The sequence below is a fragment of the Podarcis gaigeae genome, assembly GCF_964106915.1.
Source record: "Podarcis gaigeae genome assembly, chromosome: 1".
Lineage (NCBI taxonomy): Eukaryota > Metazoa > Chordata > Lepidosauria > Squamata > Lacertidae > Podarcis > Podarcis gaigeae.
The window spans coordinates 132028237-132044595 of NC_139678.1; the positions used below are offsets into that span (position 1 = coordinate 132028237).

At 39.6% G+C, this 16359-nt stretch overlaps 1 protein-coding gene across 4 annotated transcripts in view; it reads left to right on the forward strand.

Annotated features, from left to right (window-relative positions):
• AGAP1 (ArfGAP with GTPase domain, ankyrin repeat and PH domain 1) overlaps positions 1 to 16359 on the forward strand; it is a 316238-nt gene that overhangs the window by 200354 nt on the left and 99525 nt on the right. For all 4 annotated transcript variants that reach the window (XM_083706024.1, XM_083706025.1, XM_083706026.1 and 1 more), the window contains one exon: positions 1691 to 1852. In XM_083706024.1, the coding sequence (XP_083562150.1) occupies positions 1691 to 1852 (162 nt within the window). The remainder of the gene's footprint in view (positions 1 to 1690; positions 1853 to 16359) is intronic.

The window sequence follows — 16359 nt, forward strand, 5'->3', positions numbered from 1 at the left end:
CTTTACCCTTCTTTTTCTGTACCAACATACAGAAATCACAAGATTATATAGGCTTGGTTCACATCTCGTGCTAAGGCATAACTTGGCTTAGCAGCCACCTCTCTGTTCCCTTTTGCTGCCTCATTGAGCTAAGCATGTTTAGCTTTAGCTTTGCAGTTGTCTGAATATGGGCTCGTGGTTAAAAACTCTCCAGACTAATCTCGAACTAGTAGCTTGATTGTAGCTCATGGAAATAGCTTGACCGCCCACGACAGCAGCCAGAAATATGTTAGCTCACAATTGGAAAACAGACATAATACCGAATATAATAGACTGGCAGGTTAAAATGATGGACTACGCAGAACTGGCCAGACTATCAGGAAAATTAAGAGATCAGGACGAGCAGAAGTTTCAAGAAAATTGGAGTAAATATTTGATGTATATAAGAAACAACTGTAAATCTTTGAAGACACTGGTAGGGTTGGAATAACTCTTACAAGCGTGTAGTTGCTAATATGATATATAAAGTACGCGACATTAGAATTTTATTTGATACTTACCAAAGAAATGGAGGGAACTCAGAGGCATGATAGAGCCTAAGTTAAACATGTAACCTATATATGTGTAATTTATGAATGTATGCATGTTTACTGAAAATCAATAAAAATTTAATTTGCAAAAAAAAAAGGGGGAAATAGCTTGACCGCAAGCGTTGGTTCATCCAACCCAGCTACGCAGCATGGCAGCAAAATGGGCTGGGGAGGAGCGAAGCATCTGTGAGCCATTCTCTGAAAACCTCCATGTTCATTCTAAGCTATCATTTGACTTAGTGGAACATGGGAATGTCCCACTTCCATTCAGTTTATTTTATTTCTATACTGCTTAATATTATAAAAATATCTCTAAGCGGTTTACAGGAAACCAAAACAACGGACAGCAAAAATACACAGTTACATATTAAAATGTTATATTAATTCAGAATTACTAATATATTGTCTTCCCTTGAAGGTTCCCTAGCTGGTTCCTCCCACCATTCCTCTGCATCCAACCAGTCTATGACACATATAAATCAATATCACTTCATTATCCTTCTGACACTCCCTCTCACCCAAGGTTCAAACAGACTCTCAGCTCACCCACAAAAGTGTCACAATGAGAAGAGTTGTTCACTGTTATCACTAATCACTGGTGTACCACTGCTGTTCTCCTGTCTTCAAAATTTCTTACAACAACCCAATCTTCGATGAAGACAAAGAAGAGTAAATTGCCTAATTCTAACTCTCTGCAGTAGCATGACTTGGATAACTCTATCTAATAAAATAATGACTTCAAACATTTCAAGTGAATTATACAATCACTTAGCATGTATTTATTATTTAAAAACAACTTTGAGACTGACATTTGAGGCTTCCAAATTTATCATTATGCCTTCTCTCATAAACTCTGTTTGGTTTGGAGTTTTCATCATAGCCAAATGCAGGTTCATACTTTTAATTCCCAACTTGATTTAAAACAAAGGGAATATACAGAGAGATTTTACTAGCGGGGCCGTGTGTGACTCTCTCTGTAAGGGGGACTTTGGAAGATACCTAATAATGACAACATCAATCAGCAGTATGTCAAAGATGATTGTTTCTTTGTTCCCACTTTGTTATCCTGAATGTAAAATTTGTTTCTCACTTTCAGTAACTTTCAATCCTTTTGCTTCTAGGAAATGTGACTACTAGTACTTCTGTGTCTCAGATGGCAAGCGGCATCAGTCTGGTTTCCTTCAACAGTCGCCCTGATGGAATGCACCAGCGTTCCTATTCAGTCTCCAGTGCCGACCAGTGGAGTGAGGTGGCAGTTGCTGCAAACTCAGGCATTAGTAGTGGTAAGACAGTGGGAGAATTTTTTATTTTAACAGTTTTATATAGATTCATAAAATGCTCTCCACAGAGAGATAAGAATCATGGTAAAGCATGTTATTTAAAATGAGTTTGATGACAAGGATCTTTGCACCAGCAGTGCAAACTTTGGCCCATGGCCTAATTAGACTTGCCAAGTCTCTTTGTTATTCCCAAACCAAACCCATCTTCTATCACAACAGGCATGGGACAAAGGAAAACCATGAAGCCAAACCAACAAGGATGCTGGTCGATTTCAGCACTTTTTGAATTGCATTTGGAAACGGAGCACACTTAGAGCACACTTCCAATTTTTCCTTTGCAGCCACAGCTTGAATTCGGCCTGTGGCTCCAGCTGCAAAGGAAGAATTTTCCTGAGCCAGAGCTGCAAATAGTCTTCCTTTGCAGCCAGAACTTGAATTATAGCTGGGGCTGCAAAGGAAGAAAGGTGCACTTGATTCTTCCTTTGCATGGTACGGGGTCAAAGTTTAATCACCTGATGTTGTGTGATGTCAGGTGATTGACAGATGAGTGGCCCCTGTAGCCAGATTAAGTTTTTCCCCACTCCTGCTTTACACTCTATTAGTCTACGGAAACACAGCCAATTTACACACTTCTCTGCCCTATGGAAGAGGGGTGGGATTTTTCTTTAAAGGTGCCATGCACATATTGCCCGGAGAGTTGTACCACAGGGCCTATTTATGCACATTAGTGGCTTAGGAGAGCTTGGGGGGGGGGGGTGGAATCAGATCTGGCAACCAATGCACCCTTTGAGTTTCAGATAGTACATAGGTAGACAAGTCTAAAAAGCCTGGGACACAAACTTGCACAGCTCTAGTGGCTATGGGGGTTCATTTACCAAAGTAATGTATTTAGTGTTAACGCTGGAAGTGTATACAGTCGTACCTCGGTAGTCAAACAGCTTAGTTCTCGAACGTTTTAGCTCCCGAACAACACAAACCAGGATGTGACTGTTCCAGCTTGCGAACTATTTTGGGAAGCCGAACATCTGATGGGGCTTCCCATTGGCTGCAGAAGCTGTCCTTTGGTTTTCAAACATTTTGGAAGTCGGACGGACTTCCGGAATGGATTCCATTCAACCCTTAAGGTTGACTGTACAGTGGTACCTCTGGTTAAGAACTTAATTTGTTCTGGAGGTCCATTCTTAACCTGAAACTGTTCTTAACCTGAGGTACCATTTTAGCTAATGGGGCCTCCTGCTGCTGCTGTGCTGCCACCGCACAATTTCTGTTCTCATCCTGAAGCAAGGTTCTTAACCCAAGGTACTATTTCTGGGTTAGCAGAGTCTGTAACCTGAAGCGTATGTAACCCGAGGTACCACAGCACTAGATTCTGGCCAAACGAAGCCTCCTATCTAGCCACTAGAGCACCGTGGAAATTTGTGTCCTGGGCTTTTTAGACTTGTCTACTCTTGTACTATGGGTGGTGCTGTGGGTTAAATCACAGAGCCTAGGGCTTGCCGATCAGAAGGTCGGCAGTTCGAATCCCCGCAACGGGGTGAGCTCCCGTTGCTCAGTCCCTGTTCTTGCCAACCTAGCAGTTTGAAAGCATGTCAAAGTGCAAGTAGATAAATAGGTACCACTCCGTCGGGAAGGTAAACGGCATTTCCGTGTGCTGCTCTGGTTCGCCAGAAGCAGCTCAGTCATGCTGGCCACATGACCCAGAAGCTGTACGCCGGCTCCCTCGGCCAATAAAGCGAGATGAGCGCCGCAACCCCAGAGTTGGCCACGACTGGACCTAACGGTCAGGGGTCCCTTTACCTTTTACTCTTGTACTATCTGAAACCAAAGGGGCGCATGGGTCGCCAGATGTGAAATATATTGGCATTATGTTCAGGTTTCCTACCCCACTGCATGGTTGGACACCTTGAAGTCAACAGCAATTAAGTGAAATAAACTACCATACCCCATCCCCCAAAAAATAATTCACACTTATACATATCTTCTCAAAAGATAAGCCTGATTAAATTAATTTTGATTTGTAAAGTAAGTGCATACAGACTGCCTGTTTTTACCGTGCACTCTGTGGGCTCCCTGGAGCAAGAGCGGTGGTTGGTGGGGGTTTTAGGGTGGTGCGGAGGCTACGCAACCCCAGAAAAAGCTCAGGGGGTGACCCTGAGTTGAAGTGGTTCCAGCAGCATCAAAGAGGGATTTCCCTTTCTCCGTCGTCAAGCGATAGAGGGGGCAGCCCCAGCGCAAGGAGAGGACCTCCCCCGCGACAAGAAGCCTCAGACCCGAAACGGCACAGGCGGCAGTAAAAAATTCCAGACTTCACTTTATAACTCTAATTGGCTATTGAAAACAATCCTCCAAAATAGAAGGAAATAAAAATCTAAAAAATAGAGTGAAATACACAAAGGGGGTGTGATATCTAAGGTGAATAATCTGAAATAGAGAAGCCTTAACAAGAGTTGACGCGGGTGGCGGTGGGTAAAACCTCAGCGCCTAGGACTTGCCGATCACATGGTTGGCGGTTCGAATCCCCGCGGCAGGGTGAGCTCCCGTCGTTCGGTCCCAGCTCCTGCCCACCTAGCAGTTCTAAAGCACCTCCAGGTGCAAGTAGATAAACAGGTACCGCTTTATAGCGGGAAGGTTATCGGCGTTTCCGTGTGCTGCTCTGGTGCCGGTTCGCCAGAGCAGCTTCGTCACACTGGCCACGTGTGTCTGCGGACAGCGCTGGCTCCCGGCTTCTAGAGTGAGATGAGCGCACAACCCTAGAGTCTGTCAAGACTGGCCCGTACGGGCAGGGGTACCTTTACCTTTAACAAGAGTTGAACAATGCAAAGCCAGTTAGATGATTTATGTAAACAGCTGAAACAAACCAACAGGGAATATAAACTGAGTTTATTCTCATTGTAATTGAACTCTAACACAGCTGCTTAACGCAAGGCTCAGCAACAAAAATGAGTGAAATTTAAAGGGGGAAAAACTGCCTTAAAGGACTTTATTTTACAAAGGCGAGATCAAAACAAAGAGTGGCATACTGACTGAAAGAAATACTTGAAGGGATTTAAATATTAAAAGGAAACCAGCAGTTGCCACAAAAGAGACAACAAGAAAGGAAATGAACCCACTGGTTTCTTTGCATTCTATTTTGATTTCTTTGTGTGGGCGTTAGTTTGTTGGCTTTTGGACCTGTTCCTCTGGCAATGATGGTGTGGTGTGGTTCAGAGGAGGGATGGGGTGCTTAAAGGACTAAATGAAGAAACCGGAAACCACAGAAGGAGACTGAATAAAAGAGGCAACTCAGAAGAAGAAACAAGAAGGAAAAGAGCCTTTGGTTGAACTGGAAAAGAGAAAATAGTGACACCAAGTGGCGGAAAATATAACTGCAACCCATAAAAAAGAAAGGAAAAGAAAGAAGAAGAAGAGAGAGAGAAACATAGACTTTAAATGAGACTGAGCAGCAGTAACAAAAGAATAAGAGGAACTGAATGTGAATAGCCTTTGACGGAAGACAACAAGAAAACCAACTAAATGAACTAAGTGGTAATAGCATAAAGGGATAACAATAATAAGATAAATTGGTTACAAGAAAGGTAACAACTGTTTATACTGTAAATAATGCATTTATGGGATTTTTGGATAGGAATTTAGAAGGCAATAGGAAAAAAAGAGAGATTTTAAAAGTGATGAATTCATAAAATACCAGTAAGAGATCAAATCTGTGTGGGAATTGGGATTGGGGAATATTAAAGAGAATTATATAATTTACTGGGGGACAGAATAGAATTGATTATATTATAATTAAGTGTCCATAAGCATAATTTTTTTAGCTCATTTATTAATCCTGTTAATTTGAAATAATTTTGATTAGTTTTTTTTATTTGAAAAAAGATTGGGTGGATTGTGATGAAAGTAAAATAATTATTAAGACGCATTAAAATAAATATCTTAACCACAAACCTCCAGAACGTTAAAACGTATTAAGAAGGTGGCAATAAGGAAATAACAAATTGAGGAATACCTTTGAAATTAAGGAACCTAACTCAAAAAGGAAATTTTGAATTAAATACTCAATCCCGCCGCCCCCCTCTTTTCTTCTTTTAAATCCTAACCCCAACTCTCTCTTCCCCCCTGAAAAGGATAGAAATATCGAAATAATAAAACATTGAGATTGAAAACAGAAGAATAAGGGTAAATATGTCCTCATCAAAAAAAGCCTTCTTCGCGCAATCAGCACAAAAGGAGGAACTCTGGATTGGATTCTGAAATGGATTTAAAAAAATTAATTTGGAGTCTGAAAAATGACAGGAGTATTAAGGACAGAGTTGAGTGAGAAGGTGAAAGGAATCAATGATAAATTAGACAGGATGGAGGGGAAATTGAGGAAAATACAAAATTGATTGCAGAATTGAAAAAACAGGTAAAGCACAAAATATGGAAGAAATATCCAAAAAATCCTCAAAAGAATTCAGAGAGAATAAGAAAGAATGGGAAAGGACTAAAACAGAAAATGAATAATTCAAAATAACCCAAGAGGCAACATGGGACGCAATGGCTATTTTACAAAAGCAGACTAGAGAAAAAACTCAGGCTATGAGGGGTCCCAGAAACCCCAGAGGAAAACATACAAACGACGATTATTAAAGAACTGGCCACTTGGTTAGACATGGAAGAAGAGGAAATAAAAAATACCGAGAATGTATTTAGAGTAAATTCAAAAAAAGCTAAGGTAAATAAATGACCAGGAGATTGTTTAATTACGTTCAGTTCAAACAAACTAAAAAATCAAATTCTACAAATAAGAGGCCCAACATTTTTTAAAATCGAGGAAAATGAAATAATAATCTTGAAAGAAATCCTGCCCCGTCTATTAAAAAAAAGAGATAGATTCCAGTTTCTAACCAAAGAGCTCAAAGTGAAATCAATATTCATTAAGTGGGAATTTCCAGAAGGAATTTCCTTCCAATTTAGGAAGGAAGAGTTAGGAGGAAAAAGACAAAGAACATATGTTGACTCCAGTCCCAAATCTGTGGTTCCGGAGCAAAACTCTGAATGTGAATAGAATCTTCAAAAAACTTCCTGTACACAAAAAAAAATCTTATTGTAATCACTTTGTTTTAACAAATAAAATATGAATCTAACATTATGATCATGGAATGTAAATGGATTAAATGAAAAGAAAAAGAGGAATAAGAAAATATATTGCTGAAAAAAGGCTTGATATCATATGCTTACAAGAAACACACGTAAATAAAAATCAGAAGAGTCTTGATAAATCCAGAGTTAGGATCCGCATTTATCTCCTCAGATCAAGTTAAGAAAAGAGGAATAGTAATTTATGTTAAACCAAGCCTTGAACCAGAATTGTTATACAAAGACTCTAATTGGAGAATAACAATAATTAGAATTAAAAACGAAGGAGAAGTAATTATCCTAGTTGGAATATATCCCAATAAAAAAAAGCAGAATTCTTCAAAGAATTAGAAAAAAAAGGTTGCGGGAATACACAGAAGAAAAAATGATCCTCATGGGAGATTTAAATGGGGTAACAAACCCTGAGGTGGACAGAACACCAGGAAAGGGGGGGAGAGAAGGAAAACTGCCACGCAGGTTTTTTTGAATTGGTAGAAAATATGGACATAAAAGACGCATGGAGGTTTAAACATCTAACCGAAAGGGACTATACTTATTTTGCAGAACCAAATAAATCCGCCAGTAGAATAGTTGCTGTTTGGCTACCTAAAGAGCTACTTGGGAGAATAGATAAGACACAGATTCTACCAAAAACTATATCGGACCAGAATCCAGTATTTCTAAATTTAAAAGGAATTGGGAAAACTGGAAGAAAAAGGTGGAGACTAAATGAATCCTTATTAAACGATGGAAATAAAATACAAGGAGCAAAAAAAACAATAGAGGATTTTTTTGAATTCAATTGGGATAAAGGTATAGACAGAAATGTGGTCTGGGACACAGGTAAGGTAGTGATCATGGGTTACTTTATTCAGCAAAACTCTTATTTCTATGAAAAAAAGGGAAGGAAAAAAGGTAAAACTATTAGAAGAATTAAATAAGAAAAAGAACTTAACAAGAACCCAAAGAATGAAAAGGTAAAACAAGAAATTAGATTATTACAGTCAGATTACACAACTATGATAGAACAAGAAAGGGAATGGAATTTAAGAACTTTGAAACAATGCAATTTTGAATTTGCCAATAAACCAAACAAGCTCCTAGCTTGGCAGTTGAAAAAAAGGCGGAACAAAAAATTAATCAACAGATTGAAGATAGAAGTAAAAGTAATAGAAGACCCACAAATGATAATTCAGAGCTTTGTGAAATATTATGAAAATTTATATAAGAGATACTGAACATAGATGAGATAGAACAGTATTTAATACAACACGAAATTCCAAATACCATAGAAGTAAAAATAAAGAAGAACTCGCAAAGATGTATAAAAACAGACTACCAATTTGCTTGAGGTGTAAAGATGGTATACAGTCATATATGCACATGTGGTGGGAATGCACAGCCATTAAAGAATTTTGGGGTAACGTCTACAATGAATTTTATTATTATTATTTTATGTAATAAAATATTTAAGTTTTCATTTAAGAAAAAAACCTGAAACCTTCCTCCTGGCAATTATGTCACCAGAAATCAAAAAAGAAATTAGACCACTTTTTATGTACACAACAGTAGCAGCCAGGATCTTAACTGCAAGAAATTGGAAAAGTGACAAAACAACTATAATAAATGAATGGCAGGTCCAAATGATAGAAAACTTATAGATGGCCATGAAGACAGGGAGAATTAGAGGTTATCCAAAACAGAAAGTATGGAAAAAATGGAAAATCTTTAAAGAGTATCTGGAAAAACATTGCAATAACAAATATCTCCTGGCAGAAATAGAATGATCCTTGTAAAACAACAAATATAATGTCTTTTGATAACTGACAAAAACAAAGAAAGCAATACAATAATTTGGAACTGCGTGTGAAAAAATAGTAGAAATAATAACACAATGAGTCTAATCGGAAGTCAAATGTGTTTGTTTTGTTTTGTTTTTCTTTTCCTCTACCCCCACCCCCCTTCTTCTTCCTTTTTCTTTTTTGTGTCTCCTTTCTTGGTCTTTCTCTCTTTGATCTGTTAAGAAAGAGATAAAGAGATAAAAGTGTAATATGAAAATTTCAGTAAGTTAAAAGTGATGTGTAATTTTTCAATTACTATTTATATATTGTTAAAATTGGTTGATTGTAATGAATTGATGTAGCAATTTCTGGGTTTTTTTCCTTTGTTATTGTTGAATTCTAAATAAAGTATTATTCTTTAAAAAAAAAGTAAAGTGAGTGCATACAGAGTTGTAGTGTAAACTCCTGTACTTACACCAACATTGATACAGTTGTTAGGTGTCTGGGTAAAAAAAAAGAAAGAATTTTTAATTTAACATTATTGCTCAGTCCTGTTATGTTTGTTGTTCAATGGGGCCTGTCCCTGATGTATTTGTGCACACAACTCCAAACCTGTTTACTTGATAGTAACTATTTACTGTCTTCCTGTGTGTAATTGTGTTTAGGACTGCATTCTTACTGTTCACCTCTTCCCCTTCTAATATTCTGTCCAAAGGCAATGCCTTAGGCTCGCATGAGCTATGAACCAGCACATCTCTTAGGTTCTCTTTGCAGTTTTATGCAAGCAAGGGGTCACCCTGATATATAGGTATCTCTCTGAGCAAATGTCAATGTTTGTGAATTACATCCTGGATCTTTCTTGTGTAACCAACATATGTTAATGAAATCACCATCTTCTCTGGTGTTCTCTGCAGAGTTTTAGGTTGCAACAGCTGCCCTCTGTCCCTATAGATGGCTTTATACATGCCCCCTTTCAGAATTTACAGAAGGTATTGTCTCACATGAAACTGAGTTCTAAGATTATCAGCCTATTTGCAGAAGTAACTTGTGCTTGACTGTTATACCACCGAAGAAGACCTATGTTTGATTGAAACATGCTATACCCGATGTTTACCATATATAAACATTCACTTTTCTATTTTCCATGTACCAATCTATTGGTTTTTAAATTTTGGTGGTTATAAAATTTGATAAATTTCATTTTCTAGCATTTGGTTTTTGAGCTTGGGCTATATGCATTTCTCTTTGGTTTTTGCTTTGCCTTGAAAACCTTCAACGTGGATGTAAATGGATGAGGAAAAGGATACTGAACCTCAGCCCAGACTAGGCAGGCAGGAAAGCAGTTGGTTAGTGGCCTCTAGATCCAGGGCCCTGGTGACCAGCCTGTTCTGGACAATGTTGCACTCCCCATCAGTGACGATGTGTGCAAATTGTAGGCTCTGTATTGCTTTGGGACATGCCAGGGAAACTGTGGTGCCCAGTGCCCTGGCCATGCTGACTGGGGCCGATGAGAGTTATAGGCGAACCCAACTGGAGGGCATATATTGGTGAAGGCTGGACTAATGCAAAGCAATACAAAGACCGCATTTCTGTAGACAATTTTAGCTTCTAGTATTGTTTCACAGGATGGGAATGTGTCAGGATCTGACTGGGTGGGAAGGCCATAAGGAGGTAGCCAATAGTTCCATCCATGTCATTTTTTAATTGATCTCATGGTTGTGCCCATTTTGTTGACGAATGAAAGAATCTTTTTAATTTCAGCCTTTTCACCTATGCTCAATAAAAGGTTTTTATGTGTAAGCTGCAGAAGCTAAGGATCTTTCTCAGTTCAAATGCCAATATGCTGGAGAGCGTGCCTGCCACATGGTTTTATTTTAGGCAAAAAAACATATTGGGATTCATTATTTCTCTGCACTTTTTCACATTAAATTGATTTTTGGTAGCTCTGGATAAGTTTTCAAGGTTTTCCTATCAAGATCTTTGGTTCCCTGCAGCTTCCGTCTTTTAAGCAACTGTGAACATCCCCTAATTAGATAAATTACTTTATAGAGAGTAGAGCTACAAAACAGGAGGTGCTGGTTAAATTAAAGGGGGGTGTAGAAAAATTCATTCTAAGAAATGGAATGCCCCACTGCTTTATGACTATTACAGTTGTAAGGTTTTACATTTAAGTACCCAAGGTTTAAAATTAAATGTCTAATATAATTTGGCACTAGTAACATGAAGTCTGTGACTGTCCTCAGAGAATATCTAGACAGTTTCGTTGCATGATTCAAATTGCTGGGCGCTTCATAGTGAGAAAATCATACAACTGGGTCCCCTTTTAGTTCAGTGCCAGGTGCTCCTTAGCATAGCTTAATCCAATAGCACATTAAGCTTTGAATTCCTTTCTAAAACTGTTTCGGAACAATACAGCATGAAAAATCCCTTTTCTGTTTACTTATCTCTTCTCAGTGTTTGACAGAAGTAATCTTAGCAGCGAGAGAATAAAATCTGGAGGTAGTAAATCCCTGTCGAAGAATCTCTTGTGCAGATTCTTTATGGGGCCTCTGTTGATCTACACATCAGACCCTGGTGCCGTTTAAACTGTTTATCACTCTAATGGTGGCAGTGAGACCATGGACATGGGCTTATAAGCCCCGTGCAAGAAAGTGGTTTCTGTAGTCGGTGATGAAGTGACTTGGTGTTATTGATTGATTTGGAACAATTATCTCTGCAATAACTATTGGCTGATAGGTCATGTTGTATCTGATCTGGTGGCATGCACTTCTGTTTTAATCATTTGCTGTGAAGTTTATCTTTAACTTCACACTCCCGTGAAGCAGTAGGGTCACTTGTCCTCTGGAAATACGTTTATTACCATTGTTTTTCCTGCATCAGTGTGATTGCTTGAACCAAATGCCTTTGGTTTTTGGAATACTCCTCTCTTCCTAGGTATTGTTTCTTCTAGGCCCTGCTCCCCAGCAGCGCCAATCTTAAGCTGATCTCCCCCACATGTTTACATTTACCATTCAGAATGAAAATGAATGTAGCAGCATGTTCATATCTGAGCTGCTTGATTGCTATTTCCACTTGGTCACATCTTGAGATGGACAAATCTGTTAAACTTTTGTGTCTCGTTTTTCCACTCCTAAGTTCCATTCTCCACATTTCCACAACGGTTTGTAAATTTTCATTAAAAATTCATCAATATTTTAGTGCATATGTGTCCTAATTGTAGATTTTAACACATTTTTGCAAGCAAATTTTTATGGCTTTTTTTGCTAATACATGCATTTTGTGCACTTTCCTCAATTTTGTACACATTTAGTTAGAAAATTGCATTGTAAATTTGGAGAAATGTGAATTTTGAAGGGTAGCTGTGTTTTAGTTCATATAGTGCTGCATTGTAGTTCACACATTGTTTCTGGAAGCGCAAATTAGGTAGGCTTAAAATGGAAACTTGTGTGCATTACTCCCCTGTCTCTTGTCACACCTGACGCTGTGCTTCCATGATGTTAATGTGTTGGTGCCCTGACTCGGGAATGCTCTCCTCAAACGGCATTAGGCCCCAACCGTACAATACTTTTGGTGCCAGGTTATATTTGACAGGGCATTTAAACAGATGTATTTAGTCTGCATGATTGTTTTACAATATTATTGCTGTCTCTCATTTTTGACATTCCATTGTGAATGTTGATGTTTCGTTGATGAATTGGCATATTTATATCCTTTGTACAGTGGTGCCTCACAAGACGAACGCCTCGCAAAATGAAAAACTCACAAGACGAAAGAGTTTTCCGTTTTTGAGTCGTTCTGCAAGGCGAATTTCCCTATGGGCTTTCTTCGCAAGAAGAAAGCCCATAGGGAAATCTCCGGGGACCTCTTTTAAATGCTGGCAGTGGGGAGCAAAGCCTTTCGCCCCCCCCCCCCGGCCTTCAGAAGAGGTCCAGGAAGGCCGGTGGGGGCCGAAAGTCTTTGCTCCCGACGGCCAGCATTTTAAAAGCAGTCCGGGATAGCAGGGAAGCGCGCTTCTCTGCTATCCCGGACCGCTTTTAAAATGCTGGCCGTCGGGAGCAAAGACTTTCGCCCACTGCCGGCCTTCAGAAGAGGTCCTGGAGCTGTCTCCACTGTCCCGGGGGCTTTTAAAATGCTGGCGGTCGGCAGCAAAGCCCTCCTGTCCCCGGAGCTTGCGGGGCGGGAGGTGAGGAGAAGGGCTTTTCTTCCCACCGCCAGCCTTCAGAACAGCCTTCTGAAGGCTGGCGGTGGGAAGAAAAGCCCTTGTCCCCCCACCCCAGCCTTCAGAAGAGGTCGGGGGACAGACTGTCCCTGGACCTGGTCTGAAGGCGGTTTCCATAGGAACGCATTGATTGATTTTCAATGCATTCCTATGGGAAACCGTGATTCGCAAGACGAAAAACTCGCAAGAAGAAAAAAACTTGCAGAATGAATTAATTTCGTCTTGCGAGGCACCACTGTACACCAGCTTGAAATCTGTTTGGATGAAGGGCAGTCTAGATATCTTGAAATAAATGCTAAAATGCAGAAACAATGTAGAATCATAGAGTTGGAAGGGGTCCCAAGGGTCATAAAGTCCAACCCCTGGCAATGAGGAATTTCAGTGGTAGAAGCGTTATAAGATGAGTTTTTTCCCTTATTGGCATCATCTCAACTTGCAGCACTGGTATGGAGAATAACCACATCATGTGTGGTTTCCTTCTTTTTAAACCTCACCAGAACAGTGTGGTATGCAACCATGTGGATGAAGAAATCAAGCTAGTCTGGGAGGTTAGAAGAACTAGTTGTGGAGCATTTGTTCCCCCGTAGCAGCTTTACGCAGTGCAGCTTTCGAGAGCATCTCTCCTCCAAAAGCTCACCTCTATCTTTCCCCAAGCAGGCATTGTCATGGAGGAGGGTTTGGGTTTGAGCTCAATTAAGAAGCAGGAGTAGGTTTTGCCTGTGTTGATTCTGCTTGCAACAATTTGAGCAAAATGGTGGAGTACTCCTGATCTGATTTTTTTGCTCCTTTCTAGAGTAGAAAAAAAAGATTCGGAAGCAAGACTGTTTTCATATGTTTATAAATGCTCAAACTTTTTTGTTTTGAAGAAATAACTAAATACTGTACTAAACTGATGGTTCTTAGAAACCAGAAGGGGTCAATGTGGCTCTACCATATATTTGGATATGATAGTAATTTACTCGGATTATATTCCTAAACTCTGCCACGCTTCCTGCATGAGTGTTACAAGCATGTCTGTCTAATACATGCATACACTAGTGACCAAAATTGTGGAATCCTTTTGGGGAAAAAAATATTTCCAAGCTTTGATGGCTCATAACATGACTTTTTTGGGGAGTAATGCCATAAAATTATATATCAATTGAAAGATAATTTAATGAAGAATGTAATGTGTCAGGGAACTGCCATCGGAGAGTCAGGTGGTGGAAGGGCTCAAGGAGGGTAGGAGAGCCTCGGATGCTGAGGAAGGAACCAGCAGGGGGAGAGAGAGAGTTCCCACAGAAACTCAGTCGGAGGGATGGCTCCAAGATACTTCCAGTGAGAACAGCGGAGAGGTTTCAGGACCTCCACTGGGGACGCCCACTCCGCGTAGGAAACTGTCACACAGAGAATCCAGAAGGAGAGTTTCCGTTAAGGAACTCTTATGTTGGCGTAAATTCCAGAAACGCCCACTGACGGATTCTGCCAGTGATTGAGGTAGCCATACGTCCATGGCTCCGCGGACTGGGAGAGTTTAGAAACAGATTGCATGAGTTGAGAACTCAACCGTTTACGCACAAGCATCCCCTAAACCCATAACATAATGTAATAACTTTTATGAAGGATTATTTATTACAACAGCAGTCATAAAGAAGAAACATGAAACACATAGAAAAAATGAGATATACAAAAATTCTCACCATGTCAGTTAATACTTAGTTGGGTAACCTTTAGCCTTCCCATGGAGTGAACCAAGTTTTTTAGTTCTGCAGCTGTAATAATGTGAAACTCAGATTGAATTATTGCCTCTACTAATTGGGTTTTATTGCTGGGTCGCTTCTGACTTTCGATTGGGTTAAGGTCTGGGCTACGTATTTGCGGGCATTTACATTCCTGTTAATGTCACACATTCTGCCCATATCTTTTGCTGTCATACAATCCCAGATCATAACACTAACTGGGTGTTTCACGGTAGGTGTAATGCAAGTAGGATGTAAATCTTCTCCGATTCTTCTCCTCAGGTATTTCCTTTTTTATATAACTATTTTTAATTAAATTTTACATAACAAATTTCAATTTAAACATATCAATCACCTTCACATTTAGGATTCTCCGAATCCCTTAACTTCCCCCCGCCCTTCTCTGGATTTCATTGTCAATCCCTTTTTATTCAACTTACCCTATTTTTCCCCAATTTATTATATCTATTATTAACTTTTCCATTATATTTTGTATTTTACAAGTTTTACTCTAATCCTGCCAAAGTTTTTAGGTGTTTACGATGTTCTCTTAAAAAAACTGTAATTTTTTTCCATTCTTTCCTAAACTTCTTCTCATCCTGGTCTCTGATTCTCCCGGTCAATTTTGGCATACTCCATCATCTTCATCAGCCATTCTTCTCTGGTTGGAATTTTGCCTTCTTTCCATCTCTGGGCCAATAGTATTCTTGCTGCTGTCATCACATATATAAATAGTCTTTTCTGCTGTTTTGAGATCTCTGCACCTAAAATGCCTAACAAAAAAACCTCTGGTTTTTTCACAAATGTTATTTTAAACATTTTTTTCAACTCATTATATACCATTTCCCAGAAAGCTTTTGTTACCTTGCACGTCCACCACATATGTTAGAATGTGCCTTCTTTTTCTTTACCATTCCAACATACAGTGGTGCCTCGCAAGACGAAATTAATCCGTTCCGTGAGGCTCTTTGTATAGCGGTTTTTTTGTCTTGCGAAGCAAGCCCATTGACAGCTTAGCGGATTAGCACTATTAGCGGCTTAGCGGCTTTTAGCGGATCTGCTGATAAGCAGCTTATCAGCTCGCAAGACATTTTCGTCTTGCGAAGCAAGCCCATAGGGAAATTCGTTTTGCGAAGCGCCTCCAAAACGGAAAACCCTAGCGGGTTTTCCGTCTTGCGAGGCGTTCGTCTTGCGGGGCACCACTGTACATTAGAAGCAGTTCTATACATCTTTGCTAATTTTATTGGTGTTGAATACCATCTACACATCATTTTCATATAGTTTTCCTTCAACGAACAGCATGCTGTGAATTTTAAATTTTCTTCTCCTCACGTATTTCATGTCATCACTACCAAGCAAGGAGAATTTGGTCTCATCGCTCCAAATAACACTGTCCCATTAGTCCAGTGAACATGGGTTTTAGCTCAGTTTAATCTTTTCAACCTTTGTTTGAGAGATAACAATGGCTTTTTCCTTGGAATTTTAGCATTTAAACCATATTTCTGCAATCTGCGCCGAACAGTCCTTGCACTCAACTTCACATTACAGTGGTACCTCGGGTTAAGAACATAATTCATTCTGGAGGTCCGTTCTTAACTGAAACTGTTCTTAACCTGAGGTACCACTTTAGCTAATGGGGCCTCCCGCTGCCGCCGTTCTCATCCTGAAGCAAAGTTC